Source organism: Lepisma saccharinum, chromosome 9, assembly GCF_977018435.1.
Source record: "Lepisma saccharinum chromosome 9, izLepSacc3.1, whole genome shotgun sequence".
NCBI classification, from domain to species: domain Eukaryota; kingdom Metazoa; phylum Arthropoda; class Insecta; order Zygentoma; family Lepismatidae; genus Lepisma; species Lepisma saccharinum.
Genome location: NC_139237.1, coordinates 41,379,700 through 41,405,757, shown reverse-complemented (window position 1 = coordinate 41,405,757; position 26,058 = coordinate 41,379,700). Strand labels below are relative to the sequence as shown.

General features: G+C 36.1%; 1 protein-coding gene across 14 annotated transcripts in view; it reads right to left on the bottom strand.

Annotated features, from left to right (window-relative positions):
- LOC145992028 (uncharacterized) overlaps positions 1-26,058 on the bottom strand; it is a 222,254-nt gene that overhangs the window by 84,420 nt on the left and 111,776 nt on the right. The window contains exon 4 of one of the 14 annotated variants that reach the window (XM_083128075.1): positions 2,250-2,646. The exons of 10 other annotated variants lie outside the window; for them this stretch is intronic. In XM_083128075.1, the coding sequence (XP_082984201.1) occupies positions 2,319-2,646 (328 nt within the window). In that variant the 3' untranslated portion in view covers positions 2,250-2,318. Of the gene's footprint in view, positions 1-2,249; positions 2,647-5,647; positions 6,018-8,412; positions 9,291-11,687; positions 12,054-26,058 lie in introns of those variants that run through there. 3 more of the 14 variants (XM_083128088.1, XM_083128079.1, XM_083128073.1) reach the window with 3 other exon arrangements.

Genomic DNA, 26,058 nt, shown 5'->3' with positions numbered 1-26,058 from the left:
GGCAGAAAATGAATGGGTAAGATGCTTTTCCTGTCTCAAAAGACAGTTCCCAGAATCTATTGCATGCTGAGTGTTTGTTTGCCTTTTTTTGAATTGGGAAGGTGATCCAGTATGTTGCCACTCGATTGACTAAGTTTCAGGTGTTGAATAGGCGACTAACATGTCATCGCCTGTCGCAGTCGAGAAATTTTCGGAAAGCACTTTGCTATGGTAAAAAGGTAAAGTGTTCCCCTGTGCATAGCACCACGCCATGAAGGCGTATAGGGGGTGTGGGGGTAACGCCCCACACTTTCTTGATCCGGTCGTGAGTGGGGGTGATGTGATCAGCATCACGCCCCTAACCGCCTTTACCCCCCAGGGTTTCCCCCAGGTACCCATGTTATTCGACGCTGGGTGTGCGCCGGGGCCGCTTCCACCGTTAGAAAAGTTCCCGGATTTGAACCGGCCGGGGATCGAACCCGGGACCTTTAGCATGGTAGTCAGACGCGTTACCGACTGAGCCACCGCGGCCACTTTGCTATGGTTGAAAACTCAAAAATACTGTCACTACATGGTTGAATACATAGGCAACCGAGTACAGTGATAGTATATACAAACTGGTATCACACTCTGATAAGTGCTTGAATGGTTATGGCAAATATGTGCAAGAGTAGTGTCAGGTATGTAGTTTCTGCACCATAGTTTTTTTTTGTTTTTTTGCACACATCATTTGTAGTTGTGTTTTATACCAAATCGGGCCTTTTATTTCTGGATGACCCTCATATTTTCTCCAAGACCATTAAATTTAAAATATTAATTCATCTTAAGTTGTAAAATTAAATATAACAAAATTAATAGGAATAAATATTAGGGATGGGACAGGTTAATCATTATTAGCTGACAGTGTACTGGTTTATTGGCTTCCCTGATGGTACAGTGTTAATTCTCTTACCGTGTAATCAAGGGGCTCCTGGCTCAATCCCCAGTGGAGGCACATAGGGGTTCAGATTCCACTTTAAACTGTAGGTCCAGTCCCAATTAGCATATCTGAGCATAAAGTGGACTTAAAACAAACTTTGCACTGGATAATTGATAATATTGTAGATAATTTTGCCAATCTGATTTTCTTTCTGTAAATGGCCTCTAATTTTGTGTAAAATTCTGCCATTTGTTATTTTTCTAATATAAAGGTATAATTTATACACCTATGATTTAGTCATGCAGTCACTAAAAAATTCCTGGCATGAGGAAAGTTCCACATTGCACAAAAGTAATCAAAGCTACTATTTGCATATAATATCAATACCAACAATGTTTTTATTAGATCAGACAACTAAGATGAAAATCTACAATAAGCATGAATAATGTAATCATATCATAACTTGTCATCACTTTTATAACAAATTGCAGCTTGTTACAAATGAAGAATGAGTAGATATGTTAAAGATAAGTTAGTAAATAAAACATATATTTAACAACACTGCTGCTGAACACAAAATGCAAACATAGCAAGTGCATGAGCATATTACACATTGATGACAATCAATCACAGACTTGATCATTTTTGGTCTGGCATAGAAGGTTAATCGATATACAATAGTGCCACAATGATTAGAACTATCATACTACCTTGCAATAAAGAGGTTTCACAATTGATTCTAGGTGGTGGAACATTGTCTACAGTTCAAATACCACTTTGAACTAAATGTCCAGTTTTATTAGCATGCCAGTGCATAAAGTTGGTTTCTATTAACTATCAGAGATTCCGGGTTTGAATCCTGGTCTAGGCATGGGCATTCTTGGCAAGTGTCTGTTCATCAATTTCATCATATCATTACTCATATTCATCTTCAAGATCAGCCAAAAGTGGCAGAAAAGGGATGTAAAATATCAAGACATAGTATATTTGTTACTATAATAAATATAGTTCAGACTTTTCATTTCAACTGATCTGGATAACATCTCTTCATTCCTGAATATTTCAAATGAAAAGAATGCAAATCTATGCAGAATTATAAAATTTTTAGAGACAAAAATTCCTGGGATTCAAGGAACTCCAAAACAGTAGATAAGGCATCTTGCATTTGCAGATAACACAATTTAGGAAACACTGTTGTAGAGCAAGTTTTATTCTTTTTCATGGTTTCTGCAACTTACTTTCCTCTGCTGAGAATTATCCCATGTACCCATGGAAAGAAAATGCCACTAGTTATCAATTAAAAGTATGATACTGGTATGTTTCTAAAATGAGAAGGAGTAAAGACCTTTACTGATATTTTATTTTTCCTCTTTCAATTCAGTTTCTACAGACAAATACATAGTTTTAATTTCCTCATGTGCTAACGTAACTTTGTGGACGAATGGATCAAGCTATGTATTTTCAGTTTCTCCTCTGTGGCATAACTTCTACTACAAACATGGCAAACAAATGGTGCATCTGGTCTGTGCACCAAATAATGTGTTTTCAGGTTACCCTTCAGACTAAAGCCTCTCCCGCAGAGTTCGCACTTGAATGGTTTTTCCTTCGTGTGTGTTCTGATGTGCCTCTTGAGCTCAGCTGGAGTGAAAAACAGTTTGTTGCACGTTGGACAGGCACACTTCTTTTTAGGAGTTATTGACTGTAGTGATATGTCACTCAATCCTGAAGCATTTGAAGTGATTACAAAGCTGAAAGTAAAATAATTATTGGTTTTATGCTTTTTACCTTATTCAGGAGCTATTGTATTATCATCAGCATGCATAAAAATTTGTAGTCTGTCTTTAAAGTATATGCCTTAACACTTGGTGGAACCTTTGACCGACAGCAATAAAATCGTTTACAAAACTTCTGCCCCTTACGAAAAATTACTATATTTTCAAAATCTGACAAATTATCAATCTACTTAGAATTCCTTCTACAGTATTTATGTGAATCTTTGTGTGCTTGGCTCTCACTCTTGTCATTCCAAAACTATTCTTAATAGTTTAATATGCTTATGTAGACTTGAAACTATTGTGAATACCTAGAGACATGTTAAAGCAAACCACACAAAGATTCATGCGAATGCTCTAGAAATAATTTTATGTAATATTTCGTATGTTGGAATCCCATAACAGCTTTTCAAAAGGAGTGGAAATTTAAATAATGGCTTAAGGCCGAGCCTTAAGAAGTGGAACTTAAAGGATGAAGTGTCACTTTAGCTACAATCAATTTTGTAATTAAACTTTGAAACACAGTGCATGTTTAGAGGGGCAAAGGGAGTAGAGGTGGAAATTCAACAAATTTGTGACCACATTATTAGAGAGCATCCCTATAATACAGGTGATGTGATGGCACCAACAATGACATAAGCAGACAATACTAGTGGAGACTACTGTTGGATCAGTCTGCGTTCTGTCTTTAACATCTGTGGTTTGAGAAAAAAAGGTAATAGGCGGGCCTCCATAATGCATAGTGCTAAAACAATTGCCTTGTAATCAAGAGGACCCACGTTTAATTCCTGTTGAGGTACATTGCACAGTGATTCAGATCTGGTATCAATTAGCCTATCTGAGCTGCACTTCAAAATCTGTGACGATGACGGGATATTTGTGTTTCACTAGTGAATGGTAAAATGGTGCACGAGGAAAATACAGGGTTCAGCAGAGAATCGGGCAATTATGAAGACACTAAAAATATCGCAAATTGTATTTTCATGTTGATGTAACATATACAAAAGTAAAGTACAATATTAATAGTTACTAACATACATACAGTTTCTTGTTATAATTGTTTACAGAATGAAAGTATACATCACAAAAATGCCTACATTTTGTTCCATACATTTAAATTACTTAAAAATAACCACAAAGATGAACTTCATTGTTCCACACATTGTTTCTTGTGCAGGGAACTCATCACACCATACAGCATGGTTTCAGGTCTCGGTTGTTTGAGGTCCTGGTGTGGTTCCCTGGAGGTGGGATTAGGTTTTGCTTGACCTGCTCCAGACAGTGTAGTCAGAAATGTTATTTTCTGCAACTTTTGGCTAATTGCGATGACGTGGATGAGTGATGATTAGATGAAATTGATGCACAAATAACACTCATGCTCTGACTGAGACTGTATCACAGGAACTTCGGTAGTGAGAACGAAAATGAGGAACTTGGCCACCGAGCTGACTAGAAATGTTACGTGGCACCATGTGCTTAACTTGCATTTTTTTTAAAAGCTTCATAATTGTGCTAATACCTATCTACTTTAAAGTATTATTTCGATGTTTAGATAACATGGGTAGAATAAATATTGCATGGGTGGAGATGGGACATCTAATACTAGCGATGCCAACGATATCGGAAATTTGACATCGTGATATATCGTCAGGAAAATATTGTCACAGACGATACGATATTTTTTCCGTATATATTGGCAAATATTATGACGACATATCGCTGACACGATATATATCGCTAAAATATCATGACGATATATCACCAAAATATCGTGACGATATATCATCTAGTCTATATCAAAATTTCTTGTTTCACGTTGCCCTCAGCGTTCAAAATTTTTCCACAGTGCCCAAGTCAAAATGTAGGCCGATCTAACACTTTCAATGCTCAGTTAGTGTGATTAGGTTGCTTGCCTTAAGCTAAAATATAAACACAAACACATATTTCAAATTCAGAAACATTTTACATGTAAAAAGTACTAAGTAAGCACATACGTATTTGTTTTTCAATATAGATATATATCGTCTGAACACTATCTAATGCCCCTTGCATAGTGCTCCATGACTCCAATAATATGAATGGTAAAGCGAATTTGCAAGATGGCAGTAGCCATGTTCTCCCTAGTATGTACCAACTGGTTCGATCCAGTGTTGCACAATTGACTGATTCAATGCCACACAATGTACTTCTATTTACTGTGGTTGTAGAATGAGTGGGAATAAGAGATGTCAGATACAAATCTGGAGGATTCTACTGGTAAACAGAAAAACCAAATGTTTATGCATGGACATTGTCACCTTGAATAACATGTAACAACTTACCGTAAGCTATTGGTTGCATCATAAAATAATTGGACATTCAATGTATTCCTGTGAACTTGCATAATATTTACCATTTTTCGACCAAATGCCAAATTTGCAAGTAACGGAACTCTAAATATATCTTCATCAAAGATAAAATTATGTGACTATCATCAAAATCTTATATTATTTAATCGTGGGAATGCTATATCAGGGGCTCCGAGTATTAGTGGTAAAAATCAATTTCCGAATCCTCCAATTATAATGGGTATAACTATAAATAAAATTATTTTAAATGTGTGTGCGGTTACTATTACATTATAAATTTGGTCATCTCCAATTAAGCATCCTAGTGTTAATGATGTTCCAACTATTCCTGAAGCCTTAGAACTAATACACCTATGAATAAAAAAAATATTTGTAATTTCCTTTGAGTTTCCAAAAGTGTGCAAAATTTTATTGAAATGTAAGATTACTGTGCAAAATGGTCACTATTCCATGTTGGCTTGTCATGGAATATTACCAATATTAAATCTGTGAATGTTAATAATCAAAATCAGATTATTTACTATAGTGAAGACAATACATTCTTATCGTGAAAAATGATGAACATATCAAAAAGAAAATTTTGGATGTAAATGCTACTGGACATGTACAACTGAAAAAGAAATAACTGACAAGTTTCCAAGGTGAAAACACAATAAAAATCTTTTACTTTTCTGTCTAGTTTCAACATGCAGGTGAACATGCTAGAGATGCTGTCTCCATGAATGGACAACGCTGTGTGCTTTCAATTTCTCCTCCGTATCATAACTCCTACTACAAACTTTGCAAAAAAATGGCAAGTTAGGTTTGTGAACAAAGAAATGAGCCTTGAGAACGCTCCTCTGGTTGAAGCCTCTGCCACACAGATTGCACTTAAATGGTTTTTCCCCTGTATGTATTCTGACGTGCCTATTGAGGTCACTGGTAGAATTGAATCCTTTGTTGCACCAAGAACAAACATGTCTCTTGTCCAACAGTGGAGCATTTGAGGAAATCACAAAGCTGAAAATAAAACAATTTGATACTTTATGCATTGTGGTTTATTCTAATGGTACAACATTTGTGAAAATGTTTTTTTTTCCCTTCAAAGTTGCATATTCGCAAATGAAATGATAACTTCATTTTTTTAAAAAAAAGTTCAGTTGCAGACATCATGGCAAAAATGTAAATATCTCTTTGCAGTATATGCGTAAAGTTTTACCATATCCTCATGTCCATTAAACTTAATGAAAGCCACTATCAAGTATGTACAAAATAAGAATGAATTGTGACGAACCATAAAGGTATTGAATTTTATCAATTTTGTTTGTAAACAAAATCATGTTTTTCATACATGCAATGATAATTCAATAATGTTACAGACAAAACAGAATGACAGTACTGATTATCTGGACAATACAAGATGTCCTATAAGCTGTAACCATACAACTGATGCCATTCATTTTACATGGACAGGCACACCAAGGAAGGAGGGGGTATTGGTGTCATGTAATGTACTATTCGGCCGGCCTTGCACAGTACAGGGATAGTACGAGTCAATTTTACCATTTGGTCTATGATGCAGGACTTATTTGGAAATCCTGTATAAAAATATGTTGGTCCATTCAGTAGGGCATCCAACTCCCATTCAAACTCCAGGTTCAATTTCTGAGATGAGGTATCGCAAGTACAAATTTTACCATTACTGTCCCTGCAAAAGTGGCTCTGGGGCTCATGCAGCAATGAGTACCTCAGGCAATCCTGGAGGATAAAAACTGCAGGAGCGTGGAGCTGTTGACATCACCTCCTCTATACTGAGATCAAAAATGTGTGTATTCCCAGCATTACGAGCCTTCACTGTACAGGATAATGCAATTTATGCAGAAAATAAATTAATCTAACTTTGTAGCAAAAGCATCACAGGTGCGTGAAAATACATATTCATAGAAAATCCACTTTATTAACACAATATTGTTGCAAAATTAATTTTAAAAAAAAGTGCTATCTTCATCCTTGTTTACCTTTCAATCAGGAGTAGAAACTTTTACATTTCTTAAAAATAAATAAAGAACAGTACAGTACAGAATACAGTACTTCTGTACTAGAAGTAAACATGAGTAAACATGACTGTTTTCTTCCTTTATCCTAGCACATAAGACGACATGCCGCAATACAAATCTGGATTAGCAAGTGTATAAAACAGTATCTTATGACCAGGGAAAGGATTAATATGCAAATACATATTTATGTATGAAGCTGAAATCAGTTATATTTTGTTACATTTGTACATATATTAGGTTTTGGCTCATATTTTACATATTTTAGTTATTTTTTCATATTATTTCCATATTTCAGAAAATTTCTCAACATATATTTGTAAAATAAGTGCATGCCCCCATGTGACCAAAAAAGTTTGGTGAATTTCTTGCGAATAAGTGACAAAGTCCAAAGCGACTTTAAACACACGAAAGATTACAACCTTTTTTTTATACCCTCCAATTGCGATAATTACAAGTTTTCTGTCATCTGAACAATCATTTATTATTTTTTACAACTCACGTTTGGTTTCCCTATTGTAAAACACTTGAAATTCATATTTACAATTGTTGTCAACAATAGAGAATGAGGGCTGAAGCATAGGCTCCTGGTTGTTACAAATGTTATTTTGGCAACCTTACCTCCAGCAGACATTGAGAAATATACTTCCAATTCTTCTTGCGATATTGAAAGCAGTTTTAGTCAATATCAATCCATCTTAAGAGACAACAGAAGGAAATTCATGTTCATTATTTGTTATTCATTGTTTTGGAAATGGAAAACATTTTGTGTTGTTTTACAATTATTTTGGAAACAGAAAACATTTTGTGTTGTTTTACAATTAATGTCAGTGTAAGCATACTGTATGTAGCTGTTGTAGTGTCTTATATTATTAAAAAGGTATTTTTTTAAAGTTTAAGTCCACATTTAATTAACACATTTTTACTACATATAACTCTGTTCCCTGCTTATGACAAATAATAAAGGTTTTCAGGTATTCATATAATGTTAAACCAATGAAAAAGTTAAATTTCAGAAACTTACACATGAATAAAATAATACTCTCATACAATGCTCACAAGTTCACAGCAAACACTCCACACCTTTACTTATCATAGTATATTAAGTACACTTGCAGGGAAAATTCTATTTTTTCTATGAGTTACCTTCAAATGATACTCAATTTAATAAAATGGCTCTCTGTGGTCAATACAATTCAAGTTTTTTGTGTTACTGACATGTTCTTTAATGAAGCAAAAGCAAAGTACGTAAAAATTTATTGCAAGATTTCAAGAAACCAGCCTCAATACTATTTTTCTTGTAGTAATTATTCTTTGGTTTGGTCTACACTTTGGATGTGGTTACATCATATTGGGAAAGTGACTCAGCCACCCTACAACCCAGATTTGTCAACCTGCGACTTCTGGCTGTTCCATAAACTTAAATCACCTTTGAAGGGGAAGAGATTCCAGACTATTTAAACAAGAAACACAAATTTAGGGAAAAGATGACACTGGTTTGAACTCATAATTGGACTTATACCAGTAATAGAACAATGTGACAATTTAAATTGTTCAGAATTATTAATATATAGGTGATCCAAATTCTTTCTGGAAAATATTCATAGGTTCACAAATGAAATAATCAGGATATTAACACAGCAGTCACTTAATCATAAAATCAACTTTTGCCACTCAATACTGGCACAACTTTAATGAAAAATGCATTGCACCTTTTTGTTATTATTATTATTATTATATCCAGGATATGTAGATTGAACGAAAGTGTCATCTTATGTTTATGCTGCAGTGGAGAGGTCACACGAGATAGACAAACCCTGGAAAAGTATCAGATGCAGTACACGTGAGCAGACACTTTTCCGATATCGATACCACCGACATCAGTATCAGGTCAGCAAAGCACAAATTCCTTTTGTTCCTATGCTAAACCAACTGGCTGAGCGAATGAATGATGCTGTGATCCTTCAACTTCTGCTCTGTGTCGAAACTCCTACTACAAATTCCACAAACAAATGGTGTGTCTGGTCTATGAACAAATATATGCTTCCTGAGACTGTTCTTCAGAGTGAAGCTTCTGTCACACATGTGGCATTTAAAGGGTTTTTCCCCTGTATGGATTCTGATGTGTCCCTGAAGATGACTAATACAATCAAATGGTTTGCTGCACCAAGAACAAATATGCTTCTTTTTAGAATTCGATGACTTAGTTGATTTCGGAACAGCTGAAGAAATTGCAAGGCTGAAAGTAAAATAATTTGGGATTTTATGTTTTGTGTGTTATTCCACTTGGATTATATTAGTGCAAACATACATATTATATTTTCCATGTCACAAAGTTGAAAACACACAAGTATTACTAACTTTATTAAAGTTAGAAACTCATTTATGTTATTATTATAATGTTAGAAATATCTAGAAAAGAGTGTGTATTTTGGGGTTCCCGCACAGGTTCAAAATTAGTGATGCATTTTTACAACACTGTTACTTAATTCAAATGTCTTGGGGTTGTAAACAAGTATACCAGACAGATAGAACCACCCCAGTTTCATGCAAACCAATATATTTCTGTCAATTTAAGTGTAAAAATCAAGAATATTTGTATATAGGGTGGTGCCAAATTTGTGGATGGCAAAATGGATACAAAGAGATGGAAAAAATATCTATGTATATACAGGGAAGGAGAGGGAGAGGTATATCAAGAAAATACACTTTTTTGGAAATTAAAAATTCTTATTATGTGTTTCTTTATTAACTTGTGAATCATATATATTATTTCTGTGTCATTAGTATTCCAATATTCATATTTATTTAAATTTGTACTTTTGTTATTTTACATCACTTTTCTGCCATTTTTGGCTACTCACAGTGAGGAGGATAAGTGATGACTTGATGAAACTGATGAAGAAACACTTACAAAGAACAGCCATGGCAGGGACTCAAACCTGGCAACTCCAATGGCAAAGTATAAGTCAACCACTTACACTAGGGCCATGCAAACAAAAATTGCATCGACGGAAGGTTCTCCAGCACTGAAGAAGCTGTTCATGAAATGTGTGAACTTGCAGCACTTGATGAAAATGAGTGGAAAAACTGTTTTCTAACATGGTTTACTAAATGAAAAAATGCATAGAATGTTGTGGCGAGTACTATGAGAAAATACAGTATTGACACTGATTTTATATTTCTTAATTATTATGTATCTCAAAACTTTCATAGTGACCCTCGTACTTTCAATTTTGACCTGTTTAGTCCATTTACTAGTTCCGAATTTGTGTACTGGAAGATATGTATTGATTGTAAGTTGAATTGCTGTAAGATCTGGGGATAACAAACATGTTGGCAGGAGCCAACATACGTATTTTATGGTGAATACTACACCCCACATTTCAAGTATAGCTAATATTTTCAGCTATCACTCTGTAGTGAATGGTTATTGCATTCATTCCATGTTGAGACACAAATTCCATCATCCAAATTTAACATTTACAAAATATATAGATTTGTCATTGTGAACCTTTAAATCACTAAAATCAGCAAACCTTTTGTGTTGTTTCAAGATTACCTATTAGAACACGATTTGAACATCATGGATCTGAGTAGAGAAAATGCCACTTGCAGATTACAATTGCCATGTCCAGCTGATCTCCACATGTAGTGTTTAGCATGTTACACTTGAAGTATGGACCATGATTATTTCTGGAATATGAACAAAGTGTGTTCTTCCTAAACAAAATGGGGATTGTCAAACAAATTGCAGCAGAATGAATTTTGGGTCAAATGTCATTCAGAAATTAAGTGTCCAGAAACAACTATGCTTCAGGCACGGATAGAACAAAATAAAGACTTATTAGCAATTACAAATAATTATAAGGCAAATCGTGGGTGAGAGCTTTGAATGGTCTTCCAAATCACATTAGACTCCAAGTTCGAGTGCTGTCCTGGGTATGGTTATATATTTGTGAGTGTTCCTTCACCAATTTAATCTAGTTATCATCCATCCTCACAGCTGAGATTATTATAAAAGTGGCAGAATGTGAAGCAAAGTTAGAAAAAACACAAATAATTATAAGAAAGATAACTACAATGTCAGAGCTATGCTTAAAAGAAATGAACAAAAGATTCATCTTCAAACATGCATTTGGGAAAAATTGTGTTGACAGGCAAGTTGAACCGAAAAGTTGGAAATTGGACTTGTACTATGACATGAAGATGTGAGCTTCACGAAAGTTTGCTCAAGAGCATTTCACTATCTTATCAAGAATGCCCGAGTGTGCTCAATATTGCCAACTTATTTTCCATTGGACAAACCTTGTGCAAACTATTTAATATGTAGCTGATTGTACAATGGAATGTATCATTACTGTACGGCAAATTGTCCACGAATTTTCATTATTTTTTCTCTGGCGTTCTACAAGATTTTAAGGAATGAATTTTTACGTATGTTGGTGCAGAGGTTGTCAGCAGCTAGTTTGTAATTTTGTTTAACTCCCACTGTGTAAAATAAAGAGAATAAACATGGTGATTGCTTGGTAATACTTATGCATACATTCATATTCTCTGCATTTATTGTTGCTGTAAGGTTTAGGCAAAGGAAGTTCAGATTTATGATAGAAAATCTTTATTTTTTTCTCTTCTCAACTTTAAGACTTATACACAAGTTCACAAATGAAATGGGTGATCAAGTTCACAAATGAAATGGATGATCCTGTGGTCCCTCAACTTCTGCTCTGTGGCGTAACCCCTGCTGCACACACCACAAACAAATGGTTTGTCTGGCCGATGAACCGACAAATGTGTTTTCAGAGTACCCTTCTGCCCGAAGCTTCTGTTGCACAGGTGGCACTTATAAGGTCTCTCCCCAGTATGTATTCTGATGTGTGTGGCAAGGTGAGCTGGCTGATGAAATTGTTTGCTGCACCACGTACAGGTATACTTCCTCTGAGAAGTTGATGGCTTTGTTACTTTCTTACCCAACAATGGAGGATTTGAAGCAATCTCAAGGCTGAAAATAAAACAATTTTGCTTTATGGTCCCACAATATTAAGGCAGACATGTATATCATTCACAAACTTCTTCTAGTAAAATCGGAAATAAAGCAATCACTTCACATTTTCCTCAATTTCTGAACTGACAAATCTTGGCCATAATCAGAACCATGAATATTAACAATGAAGTTAGATTATTTGCTATTGATACTATAAATGAAAAATGAAATAAAGAAAATTTTTAAAAAATTGGGAGAAGGAAATGTGGTAGAAGATGGAAAAGCAATATATGCTCATAGTGGAGGTCAGTGCATCATAACAGCCACCTACATGTAGAAGCTTTCTTTCCCCTTTCATACATTAACACATTTACTAAAGAAGCAGTCACAGTTAGTTTCCAATGTTTGCACCATTATTATGCAAAATATCCTGTTACCTTCTGAAGAAGCAAAAAATGCTGAGATTACGAGAGAAAAATTAGATATTTTGTTTTGGCACTCCTTATGGCCACCACAATAGACCAAAGTGAATTTGCTATATTTCTACAACCTTGCAAAGTTTCATTGAAAAATGTCTCATACTTCCTGGGTAAAAAAAAATTACAATGTATAAGAGCAACAGTGTTGTCAGCTATTGAAACACTTTCTGGAATTTTGCTAGTGTCGATCTAAGGGATGTTACGTAAGCCAAATTTCAGGGAAATGGAAATTACCCAACATTATCAGCAGTCATTTTTTTTCCCCAAATTGGGTCTTCACCCCTGGACATTTAATTGTAACACATTTTCTTTTTACAAAAAAAAAACACTAACAAAAAAAAAACAGCTGTCCTAGTCTCAGCCAACGGGCCAGGTGTGCCATAAGATTTTCCTCAATTTTATAGATATCATATCTTGGCCATAATCAGTACTATAGATATTAGAAATGGAGTTAGGCTATTTGATATGGTGAAGAAACATGATACTATCTGTGATAACATTTAACCTTTAGAAGACAGAGCTTTCCACTTGTGTCTAGCCACTCCAGATGGAAAACTTGGCCTTGATGTACTAAGAGAAAAAAATGTAGCTCGGGAACTAATTATTGTAGAGATGACATTAATTTTGTTTTTGGAAAGACAGAGCCTTTTGGCGGAGGTGAAATTTATACACTGAACCTCACCAATGACGAAAGTTAATGTTAGAAGAAGAGGAAAATAAATTTTGTAAAAAATTATGCTCATAGTGGAGGTCAGTGCATCATAACAGCCACCTACATGTAGAAGCTTTCTTTCTCCTTTCATACATTAACACATTTACTAAAGAAGCAGTCACAGTTAGTTTCCAATGTTTGCACCATTATTATGCAAAATATCCTGTTACCTTCTGAAGAAGCAAAAAATGCTGAGATTACGAGAGAAAAATTAGATATTTTGTTTTGGCACTCCTTATGGCCACCACAATAGACCAAAGTGAATTTGCTATATTTCTACAACCTTGCAAAGTTTCATTGAAAAATGTCTCATACTTCCTGGGTAAAAAAAAGTTACAATGTATAAGAGCAACAGTGTTGTCAGCTATTGAAACACTATCTGGAATTTTGCTAGTGTCGATCTAAGGGATGTTACGTAAGCCAAATTTCAGGGAAATGGAAATTACCCAACATTATCAGCAGTCATTTTTTTTCCCCAAACTGGGTCTTCACCCCTGGACATTTAATTGTAACACATTTTCTTTTTACAAAAAAAAAACACTAACAAAAAAAAACAGCTGTCCTAGTCTCAGCCAACGGGCCAGGTGTGCCATAAGATTTTCCTCAATTTTATAGATATCATATCTTGGCCATAATCAGTACTATGGATATTAGAAATGGAGTTAGGCTATTTGATATGGTGAAGAAACATGATACTATCTGTGATAACATTTAACCTTTAGAAGACAGAGCTTTCCACTTGTGTCTAGCCACTCCAGATGGAAAACTTGGCCTTGATGTACTAAGAGAAAAAAATGTAGCTCGGGAACTAATTATTGTAGAGATGACATTAATTTTGTTTTTGGAAAGACAGAGCCTTTTGGCGGAGGTGAAATTTATACACTGAACCTCACCAATGATGAAAGTTAATGTTAGAACAAGAGGAAAATAAATTTTGTAAAAAAAAAAGTACTATTCATGCCCAAGTGCCCACCATAATTGACCAAAGTGGATGAAAAAATGTAATATGTAACACTCCTACAAACATACAAAGTTTTGTTGAAAAAGGTTGACAGTTTTTTGGGGAAAAATAATAATGTATAAGAATGACAGTGTTGCCAGCTTATGGAAACAATTTTGAGTATTTGCACTTCTAGCGTCAGCCCTAAGAATGCTGTATGGACAAAATTTGGATGGAAGCACAAGAAAAGATCTCTCTTAGAGAATACGTGATGCCCAATTCCTGATTTTGAAAAGAAGAAGAAGAAAAACAAAAAAACCAGATGAATGTTATAGAACACTTTCAAAACTTGTTATCTCATGGAAATTTTGAAAATTAGGCCCCTGGGAGCCCTCATTGTCACATGTAGTTAATTTTTACATGTAAAATTTAAATAGACCAGAAAAAAAAGCAATGTCCAATGAATTTAAATAGACCAGAAAAAAGCAACGTCTCAATGAGTTAAAGCCTTTATAATAAAATCGATCCCATAATACTCAGAGAAACAATGCCCATATTGTTATGTAATTTGAGTATGTCATACCTTCATATGTACACTAATGAACAAAAATGACAGAACTGAAACATCATGTGTAGTTTTCAACAAATGGCATGTTGATTGCTGCCAAATGGTGCTGGGATGTATATATTAGGCATGGCCAAATCTGGATTTTTTACTATCTGGAATCAGATAGTAAAACCGGAAAACCCAGATTTCGGAGGATTCTGGATTTCATGTCTCATCTGTTTGCAGCCAAGTCCATTTCCATATTGGAAAAAAGAGTAGCAGTGAGGCAACTGAAATGCAATGAAATTTAGTGTTGTGACAACAGCATTGTGAAGCTACAGTTGATCCTTGTTTCAGCCAAACATGTCCATATTGTTCAATGCTGTTTTTATATTACTTATCAGTGATAGTTGTTGCACAAGATTGGAATTTTCATCGATTCAAAAATTTCTTTTGGTTCTTGAAGCACTCCTATAACCTGACAAGTTAAATCCCAATATGCACAGCTTGCTGCGGAGCACTTCCTATTACGTCATCCTCCCCACCACTCTTCTACGTACTGATCTGGTCTTGAGAGTACCAGTGGTGCAAACTCAGCAAAATTAAGCTAAAACAAATATAATAAACGATTTTACATTGACGGTACCGGCTCATACGTATTATATCAGTTTATCAGTGGTTCATTTGATTTAATCCGGTCTTTGAAAATGTGTACGGTGCGCGGATAGTAAACTGTAGCATTACGCACGCACGTTAAGGTTTATAACGAAGAGAAACTACAGGGCAAATGACTTCATTTTCTGAGTGCGACATCCAGCAGTGGCCTGTTTTTTTTTTTTTTAAAGCCGAGTGGGGTGGGGTTTCTTTCGTTTATCATACAACAATCACTACGAGAATGCAATCTGATAAGATGCTTGCCTGTGTTTTTCCTCAAAGTATTGAAATGTTCTTGCTCTTTATTCTTGGCTGCATATTTTTGAAATGCAAAAATCAAATATTGCTGGGCCCAACAAAATCCACAATCTGCTCTGGAAAGCCCCTTAGAGGACAGTCCAGAGAAATTGTTTACAATGTTATAACATATTTGCGAAATCAGAAGGAATTACTTAAACTTAAGTATAATGTTGTAGAGTCCACAATCACCGCCACGGGAGTATCTAAATGGATGGTATCTCAAGTTTAAAAGAATTGGATTGGATTGATTTGATGTTTTAAGTCCACTTGATGCACAGTAAGGCTAATTGGGACTGGACGTACAGTTTAAAGAGGGATCCGGGAATCGAACCTGGGACCCCTTGCTTACAAGGTGACGACGCTACCACTACGCCATTGGGGAGGCCAAGTTTTAAAAGAAGGAAAAGAGTCATTGGCGAAAGGTGAGCTGAATTTCTGTAGTCCGACAGGTAGAAAACAGCCCAGGAAAAAGCGAATACAAATTTCGTTGAAAATCGTCAGACCATTCCGCTCCCTCCAGGCTGCAACACTGCGAACCAACGTCGCCACGGAGAATGGAGTGGGGAAATTTGGTGTGAGCTGCGCAACAGCTATTTGCAGCATATTGTTTTTCAACTTGTCAAGTTATAAAGATGGTGATTGCTTGGTAATACTTATGCATACCACTCTACCTTTAAGCATTATATCAACATTAGAAAAAAAATGGACTGGTAGATTCTGAATAAAAATATGTCATATTTTTCGCAGTTTATTGTTGCGGTGTGAAATTTAGGCAAAGCAAGTAGAGATTTCTGATGGTAAATCTTTATTTTCTTCTCCTTTCAACTTTAAGACTGGTATACAGGTGAATACATGCACACAAACACACATGTACTGATACAAATTTCAATTTTTTCCCATATTAGGCAAGTATCAGAGTGAATGGATGATGGCGTGTTCCTTCAACTTGTGCTCCGTAGAGTAACTCCTGCTACACACACCACAAACAAATGGCATGTCTGGTCGATGAACAAACAAATGTGTCTTCAGATTATCCTTCCGCGTAAAACTTCTGTTGCACAGACGGCACTTAAAAGGTCTCTCCCCTGTATGTATTCTGATGTGTGTATTAAGGTTACTTGATTTAAGAAATTGCTTGCTGCACCATGAACAGGTATATTTCCTTTGAGAAGTTGATGGCTTGGTTAATTCATTACCCAACAGTGGAGGATTTGAAGCAATCTCAAGGCTGAAAATAAAACAATTTTTTGTTTTACACTGGCATCATATTAAGGCAGGCATGTGTATTATTCACCAACTTCTTCCAGTAATATTTCACAATCACAACTAAATCAATCACATAAAATTTCCTCAATTTGTGCACTGACATATTTGGCCATAATTAGGATTAACAATATTAGTAATGGAGTTAGATTAATTGCTACGGTGAAGGCACATGATACTATCTGCAACAAAAAGTTTCAAACATGGGGGGAGGGGATTTAGTTTGAAGTATTTGGAGGATGATCCATGAAGGGTGGAATTTGCCCATTACGCTAATGTTGGTATGCTGTAGTTGTAACATCAACATGTACAAAACACTTTCGCACCATAGGAGAAAGATAATTTTTAAATGTTACGCATTTTATTTAGTATTAGTATTTCAATATTTTTTCCTCGCATCAAAGTCAGAATGTAGGCATTTCTAAAACTTGCAACGTCACTTAGTGTGGATAGGTTGATTGCCTTAAGTTAAAAAATAAACACATATTTCAAATTCAGAAAAAAATTATGTGTGAAAAGTACTAAATAAGCCCATATTTGGAACAATCATATCTAAAACAATGTGTAGACTAACAAGTAAGTGGCATTTCAGTGAAAATATTGGGACATTTCATCGAAGCCAACCACAGCACCCCAAGGTGCCGCAGTGCACACATTGGGAACCACTGGATTAGGCAAATGAATGGACATGAACTTAGAACCTTCGGAGGTGAGATCACAAGTTACACTCAATATGCACTTGTGTCATTATCAGTACAGTGCAATGCACTAATATAGATCCACCAATCCATCTGAAACCCTAGTGCAGAGAGCATTGATGCTAGTGTCGCTAGTTAGTTGTGGGGAAGCCTGTAGTTTGCATATTTTCTGAGATTTCAGAAGCCTTGGTGGATCTATACTGCTCGGCAAATTGTTCACGAATATTCATTAATTTTTCCCTTGCATTCTGTGTTTTTAAGGAATCGATTTTTTCGTACGTTCGTGCAGAGGTTGACAGCAGCTTGTTGATATTTATGTATTCCACTCTACCTACAAATTTTATATCAGTACTGGAAAACATTTTACTCTGGTACATTCTTAATAAAAAGGTGTTATATTTTTTGCAGTTTATTGATGTTGTGTGAGATTCAGGCAAAGTCAAGTACAGACATCTGATGATAAATCTTTATTTCTCTTCTTATCAACTTTAAGACTTGTACACAGGTGCATGCAGGAACACAAATACATACTCAATGAAATTTCAATTTCTTTTCATGCCAAAGCAACTATCTAACAGAATGGATGATGCTGTGGTCCCTCAACTGCTCCTCTGTAGCATAACTCCTGCTCCACACACCACAAAGAAACGGCATGTCTGGTCGATGAACCAACAAATGTGACTTCAGAGTAGACTTCTGTGTGAAGCTTCTGTCACACAGGTGGCACTTAAAAGGTCTCTCCCCTGTATGTATTCTGATGTGTGCATTAAGGTTAAATGACTTAACAAATTGTTTGCAGCAACATGAGAAGTGGTTAATTTATTACCCAACAATGGAGGATTTGAAGCAATCTCAAGGCTGGAAAGAAAACAATTTTTGGTTTAAAGGTCACACAATATTAAAGCAGACATGTATATCATTCACCAACTACTTCTAGTAAAATCAGAAATAAAGCTATCACTTCAGATTTTCCTCAATTTTTGAACTGACAAATCTTGGCTATAATCACGACCATGAGTATCAATAATGAAGTTAGATTATTTGCCATGGTGAAGACATGCGATACTACACTATAGAGCCAAAAATCACCGGACACCCAGTGCTGTTCATTCAAAATACACCACCCAGATAACTAATAAGATGCAACCTCCGTTCGCTATTATTAGAGCATTTACTATTTGGGGCAGGCTCTCCATTAAGTTCTGGCATATTGCTGGTGGATTTTTTTTCATTTGTCCTGTAGCCTTGTGAATAGTTCATGGGTGGATTTAGGTCGAGTGGGTCTGGCACACAACGAACGCTCCAGTTCATTCTAACGATGTTCTATGGGGTGCCAGTCGGGGATCTGAGCGGTCCAGCTAAGCACATCCACCTGCTTTATGGACATGGGTATTATCATGGTGATAGAGAAATGGGGCCATTCCAAAGTGTTGCCACCATGTGGGCAGCAAGCAATTGTCTAAAATGTCCTCAAACACTGCTGTTCATGTTGCCATTGACCAAAACTAATGGCCCGAGCCCAAAACAGGAAAAACAGCCCTACACCATGACATTACCAGCACGTTCACTTGGGTGTCCGGTGACTTTTGGCTATATAGTGTATATGTATCAAATAAAAATTAAAAAATTGGGAGGAAGAAAGCTAGTTTGAAGTATTTGGAGGAGGAAATGTAGTAAGAGATGGAAAAAAATATGTGTGCTCATAGTGGATGTCAGTGCAGAACAGCCATCTACATGTACAAGCAATTTGTGATTTGATTTATTTTACTTTGCCTTTTGTGCCACTTTTGGCTAATTTGCCAAGATGGGGATGAGTGATGATATGATGAAATTGATGAATGACAAATATCCATGCCCAGGCCAGGATTCGAACCCGGGACCCTTGGCGTACATGTACAAGCATTCTAGCTCTCCTTTCATACATCTAACACCAGTACTGATGGAGCAGTAACAGTTAGTTTCCAATCTTTGCAGTTATTATGGAAAAAAAATTACAGTTACCTTTGTAAATATACAGAGATTAGAAGAAAAAAATTGTCTACGGCCTACACCTTCAAGAAATGTTTTCTGTTTTATTCTTCATAGCTATGCTCATAGGTGCCGACTCCATGAGGCTTTAGGGGGGGGGGGCTCGAGCCCCCAATGTTAATGATGTGGGGGCAGAGCCCCCCAAATAATTTTGCTAAGAGGATCTCATGTATTATTTTGCTTCTCTTGTACAGTTTACTCTGAGTGCCACATGAACTTAACTTTAAATACACATTTGAAATGTTCTAGACCAGGGGTTTCCAACTGGCGGCCCGTGATGCCTTCTTTTGTGGCCCGCGAAGCCTGTTTGCAAAATACATTAATTTCATGTAATTTTATTAAAATACTTTCTATTTTTGCTGTTAAATGAACGGAAGCTCTGTGAAGAAAGACAATATCACAGGTAGAATTGATTTTGCAGTCAATAATGATCATCAGAAGAATCTAAAGTGACGTAACGTTCTCTTCACACCATGCATTCAACCCCTTCGCTATGCGGAATGAACTTGCCCGCTTCCCACCTCTTCGCTATGCGGAATTGCAGGGAATCGTAATAAACTGATGATTTTCAACGTTACTTTGGAGAGGAATAACCTGGTCCATTTTCCAAGCAGTTGGCGGCTAGCAGAAGATGGAGAGAAAAAAAAAACACTGGACTTTTCTGAATTGAGTGCAAATATTAAAGAAATATAGGACGAGTTTGACTCCAGATTTAAAGATTTTGAAGAACTTAAAAGCAGCATCCAACTATTTAGTAATCCTCTTGGCGTTAATATCGAAGAACAAGAAGCTTTTCTCTCCTACTTGAATTGTGTGATTTGCAAGGCGATTTCCTTCAAACTAGGCAAGAAAAAGGGCCAGAGTTTTTCGAATAGCTTTCAAAGGAACGCTTTCCAAACATTCGTAGTTTTGGGCAAATAATGACAATTTTTTTTTCAATGAAGTTCATCAAGAACCGGTACAGAAGCCGACTGGCAGATTCTTCACTGCTTCATCTTCTGAGACTTTCAAATACAGAAATTGAAGTGGACATTCCAACTTTAATGAAAGAAGCAGATCAGCCTCAATTTTCTGTTCAGTACTTACAATCTTTGTAATTTTTAATTCCCCCCCCCCCCCAAAAAAAAAAAATGCGGCCTGCCAATCAACTGCTGGATATAATTTGGGCCCTCGGACCTTTTGAAGTTGGAAACCACTGTTCTAGACCATCAACTTTGGGGCTGAGACTACTAAACCATCAACTTTGGGGGGAGCTATGACCGAAGACAGTAAAACACATGACATATTACTATATACTAGGAATGTGCCGAAGCCGATTACAGATGTATGAAAATCGGCAGAAATTGACATATCGGCATCGGTATCGGAATCAGCAAAAATCCGATATTTAAACCGGTACTGATTATACTAGAGTTTTACCTTCTAACAAGTTTTATATTCTAGTTTTTTAAGATTTATTTAAAATTTGGTTATGATTCGTTATTATTGTAGAGTTTTTGTAATAAAATTACTGCAAACTCTCATTCAGAGGATCAACCTAACTATAAATCGGAAATAAAACAGTACATTGTAGTTGTTTTGAAAATTCAAAAATGAGTATTCAAACCTGAAGCAAGTGCTGAGAAAATACTTGGGCATACCTGCTGCATCAGTATCTAGTGATTGAGTGTTCAGTGTTGCTGAACAAATTTGCGATAAGAGAAGAAGTAGGTTACTTCCTGAAGTGCTTCCAAATCTCGTGTTTCTGAAGTTGAATCTGGCAGAACAGGAACCCATTTTGCATTTCAAAGAACTGCTTGTGTACTAATGTTAAATCTCTAGGTTCACATAACCTTTTGTAGATGCAACGGTACATTCGCATCTCTTGAGAATATATATGTATACCTATACATATGATATGCAATAGAAATGTACATAGCAAATTTATTTTTGTCATGCAGAAAATAACATCCCATTTCTATTTAATAATGTTATGTATCGGAATCGGTTAAATATCGGCATCGGTATCGGTTCCAAAAATTATCGGTGAGTACATCGGCATCGGTAAATTTTCAGCTTCGTCACATCCCTACTATATACTAAGTATATAATTATTATTTACTATTATACATATAATAATCAGAGTCATAATGAATTTAGCCAAAGACTTGTTAAAGACTGTTTGGGAATCCCCTAAAAGAATGCAAATATTTAGGAATATTATTGATGTGAATGAGAAGGCTGACCATACTGGACTGTGACAAGTTTGCCCTCCTTGGTGGACAGAGAGCCTCCAGTATGCAACAGATCTTATGGAACTATGAAAACCTACATTTTTTTGAGAAATTTTGTGAAGAAGATTCTACTGACGCAGCATCAAAATGTGCTGGATACCTGGAGACAATGCTTCACTTCAAGTCATTTTTCTTTCTCTTCCTCTACTGCCATGTGATGGGTCCAATAGAAGAAGTAAACTGTAAGATTCAGTCTCCATGCATTGGTTCTATAGAAGTGGAATCAAAACTAAAATACTTGACTGACATCTTTCAAGAAAAGTGAATGGGTTTTGAGCAGTTCTGGCAGAAATGCACAGAGGGCAAACCCAGCCTCCTTGATGAGCCAGAATTGCCCCGGCAATATCACGTCCCTAAGAGACTTGAAAATCCTGATGCTGCCAAACCTCACAAGTTCTACACTCCAAAATGGCATTATAAATCAATATACACTGAGATGTGTGACACAGCAAAATCATGTGTTAAACAAGGACATGAATCTACAGGACTACAAAAAGTAACAGCCGTAGAGAAAGAATGCATCTCAGCTGTGACCAGTTAGTTGCACAATAAACTTTCAGCAAACGTGAGAATTCTTTCGCCAAGATTTGGATGCCGATACGCTCTCCTTACACATGTCCATGCTTGGTGATATCGCCAAACAGAAGAAAGTGGTTCTAACTACCATGCGTAACATAAGGAAGTTTCGTTTGGAAGACAGCACCCTCCAGGAGCTTCTACCTGAAGTTGCCAAATTCATGATGGTCCTCCGCACTGTGCCAGTGACGATAGTCACAGCCGAAAGGTCATTCAGTGCTATTCGCTGACTAAAGACATATTTGAGATCTGCAATGGGGCAGAAGAGAATAAGCAGTTTAGTGGTAGTCCACATACATCAAACTGTGCTTGATAATTTGAACCTAAGACCGCTCATTAATGAGTTCATAAAAAAAATAACCCAGTGCGTAGAGCAACTTTTGCTTTATTTTCAAATCATGTTCATATGTTTTTGTTGTGTATGTCACTTTATATCTTAGTGTACATGTTATTTTTTTTAATTATTGCAAAATTAAATTTAAAAAGTAAAATACTGTAGCAAGAACAAAATAGTAAAACTATTTTCCTGCAATTTGTGTTAGCATTTATGTAAATAATTAAATAAAACTGTTAAATATTGTAAATATTCGTTATTTTAAGGGTACGTCAACACTAAGGTTATTTGAACCCATCACATGTCTGTTGCGTACATTAAAACACACGCATGCACTCGCAGGGACTCGAACCCGAGACCTCTGGATCAAAGCGAGTTGAGTCGACCACCCAACACGCTCGGCTACCGAGGCTGGCATAAAACTGTTAGGTTGGCCTCTTAATGTAAATACATACTTTTCAATAAAAACGTTAATTATCTAAAAACCAAATGAGCAGACCAGGGTGGCTACAAACAAGCAGAAATGAAATTCCCTGACTTTTCCAGGTTTTCCAGGACAAAATTTACATTTTTCCCTGACAATTACAAACTAAACTAAATCGATGTTTTTGCAAATGGAAATAATAAACTCATACAGATCCACGTATGGTTTTGCTAAATACCAATATTATCTTCTATGAAATTGACTTAATTTCTCTATTCTCTATGATTTGAATTCAAACTGCAACATAGTGAATTTGGAAAATTATTACAATTCACAAGCTAGGGAAGGATTACGGAATTTTGTCATACGCAGTAAGTTTAAAATAAAATACTTGATTATTTTTAAAGTTACGACTAAATGAAATTAGAGTAATTGATTTAAAAAATACAATTTGTAATTTATCAGTCTCCTTATACATTCTCGGTACTATATGTTGATATTTCCACAGAGGTTTGGAACCCTCTGCTTGCAAGAACCATGAATGCGGACTCATTTTTCAATGCATAAAGCTCTCTTCTCTGTAAAGCAAACAACTTAACTCTTGCATATTAAGTGAAACAATTGAATCGAACAAAATAAAGTGTAATATTTCCTTACATTATCAATGGGATTTCTGCTTCAGTACAGTATATCCAAGTGAAGTACTGTGAAACTGACAACATGCAGTTATACCATTAATGATGTCGAAAAGGGTATGTAGGTATTAGAAATTTAATGCAAAGAATTTATAGAATTGCATTGTATAGGTACCTCATTTAGCTAACCATACATTAAAACAAGAACACTCTAATAATAAAAGCTTCTGAAAGTTCATATACGAGGGGCATCCTGAAAAAGCTCCAATGGTGCCTATACGCAGCACTGGTGGTCAGAGATACGACACACATCCATACAGGCAGGAAGAAGTGACATGTAGCAGTAATCTGGTACAGTTGCAATGCAGCCGTTTTAGGACAGTTCTAGGTTAAAGATTGCAGCTCTCATACAGTCTTCCACCGAGCCTAGCCTACAATGCACACTCAGAATTTGGCACAGAGCAACCAGCAATTGCGTGAGGTGTCAGACAGGACGTCGCATATGGTCAGACGATGGTGCAGACAATTCACGGAAGGCCAATCGAATGTGCACAACCCCATACAGCTGAGTACACACGTGCCCTTCGCTTCACTTCAGGTGAGAGTTCTTGGACCACTCCCCTGTACAGCCCTGGCCTTGAATGTACCGACTTTCATCTCTTTGTTTAACTGAAAAGGATTCTGGCAGGGTAAGGATTTGACAGCTACACTGCGGTAGAGATAGTTCCAGTCTTTGCTGTCAAGACACATATACAATGGGCATACAAAATGTAGTGGCATGCTACTACAAATGCCAGAATAACGGTGGTGATTATGCCGAAAATTAGGTTAAGACTCACTGTTACTAATGCATTAAATTACAACTGACATTCTTGTTTTATTTATGCCTAATCGGTAGGGACCTTGATATTTTGTTATTTTTTTTCAAATTGGTGTATTTTCTTATTTTTTATTTTTTACTATACGGTGTTAATTTTCTCAAAATTCACATTTTCATTTTAGCGCATTTTCTGGTAAATATCTGAAATTATTCCTTCATGGTGTTTTTAAACTACTGTTTCAAATTGTAAGTCACATGGCTTACGTCTCTTCGTGAGAGTTTGATTATCTTGAAAGTTATTTTGGGAAAGTTATTTTCCATACACCTTTTTTTTTAATTTTAAGGTAAGAATTTTAGATAATGGAATTTTCCCCATATATACTGAATGACCATAAGTGGCGATGCACCCAAAAAAATAAAATCAATCAATCTCACGTGACAGATACCGATATATTATGGCACCAAAAATTGGCATAATCTTTTTTTGACTTGACAGTATTATGTTTCCCAAAATTCGCGTTTTTGTTTTAGAACATTTATCGGCCAAATATTCCGAAACTTAATAATCCATTGTGCTTTTAAACAATTATTTAAAAATGTAGATCACATGGTCTATGTATTTTCGTGACAGTTTGATATGTTGGAACAGATTTTTGAGGAAGTAAAAGTAAAGTGCTCCCCTGAACTTTTCCATGAAGGTGTATAAGAGTGTGGAGTTAGGACCCCACACTTTCTTGATCATGGCTAAAGGTGGGGGTGATGTGACCAGCACCATGCTCCTGGCTACCTTTATCCCTCGAAGTTTCCTCAAGGTACCAGCTTCATATGATGCTGGGTGGGTGCCGAAGCAGTTTGAATAGGTGGAAAACATTCCGGTTCTCCCCCGCAGGGGATCGACATCGACATTCAAAATATATCTCGTGCGACAAATACGAGGATGTGGATCCCGTGTGACAGTAGATACGCACTCGATCTCCTGTTAGAACCCTGCCATTTTGCTCTGTGATGCAAATGGCTTTGATAGAAGTTGAAAAAATCGTGGGAAATACATGATTTAATGTGGCTGTCGGAATTATTCCATGTAAGTATAACTCAATAGTTTACTCGTGAGTAAAATGTTTGAAAACTTGCATATTTTATGTACACAAACATGTCCTAGAAAAGACAAGAATGTTGGATTTCATGGATTTTTTGTTGTTAAAGGTCATTTCTTTAAAAAAAAAATCGCCAAAAATGCCAACAATTGACGTTTTATGCCAAATTCGCATTATTTCGATATTTATAAAGGGTGAAAAATGTGTCCAGACATAACTGCACATTCCTAAACATAACTTCGCAGC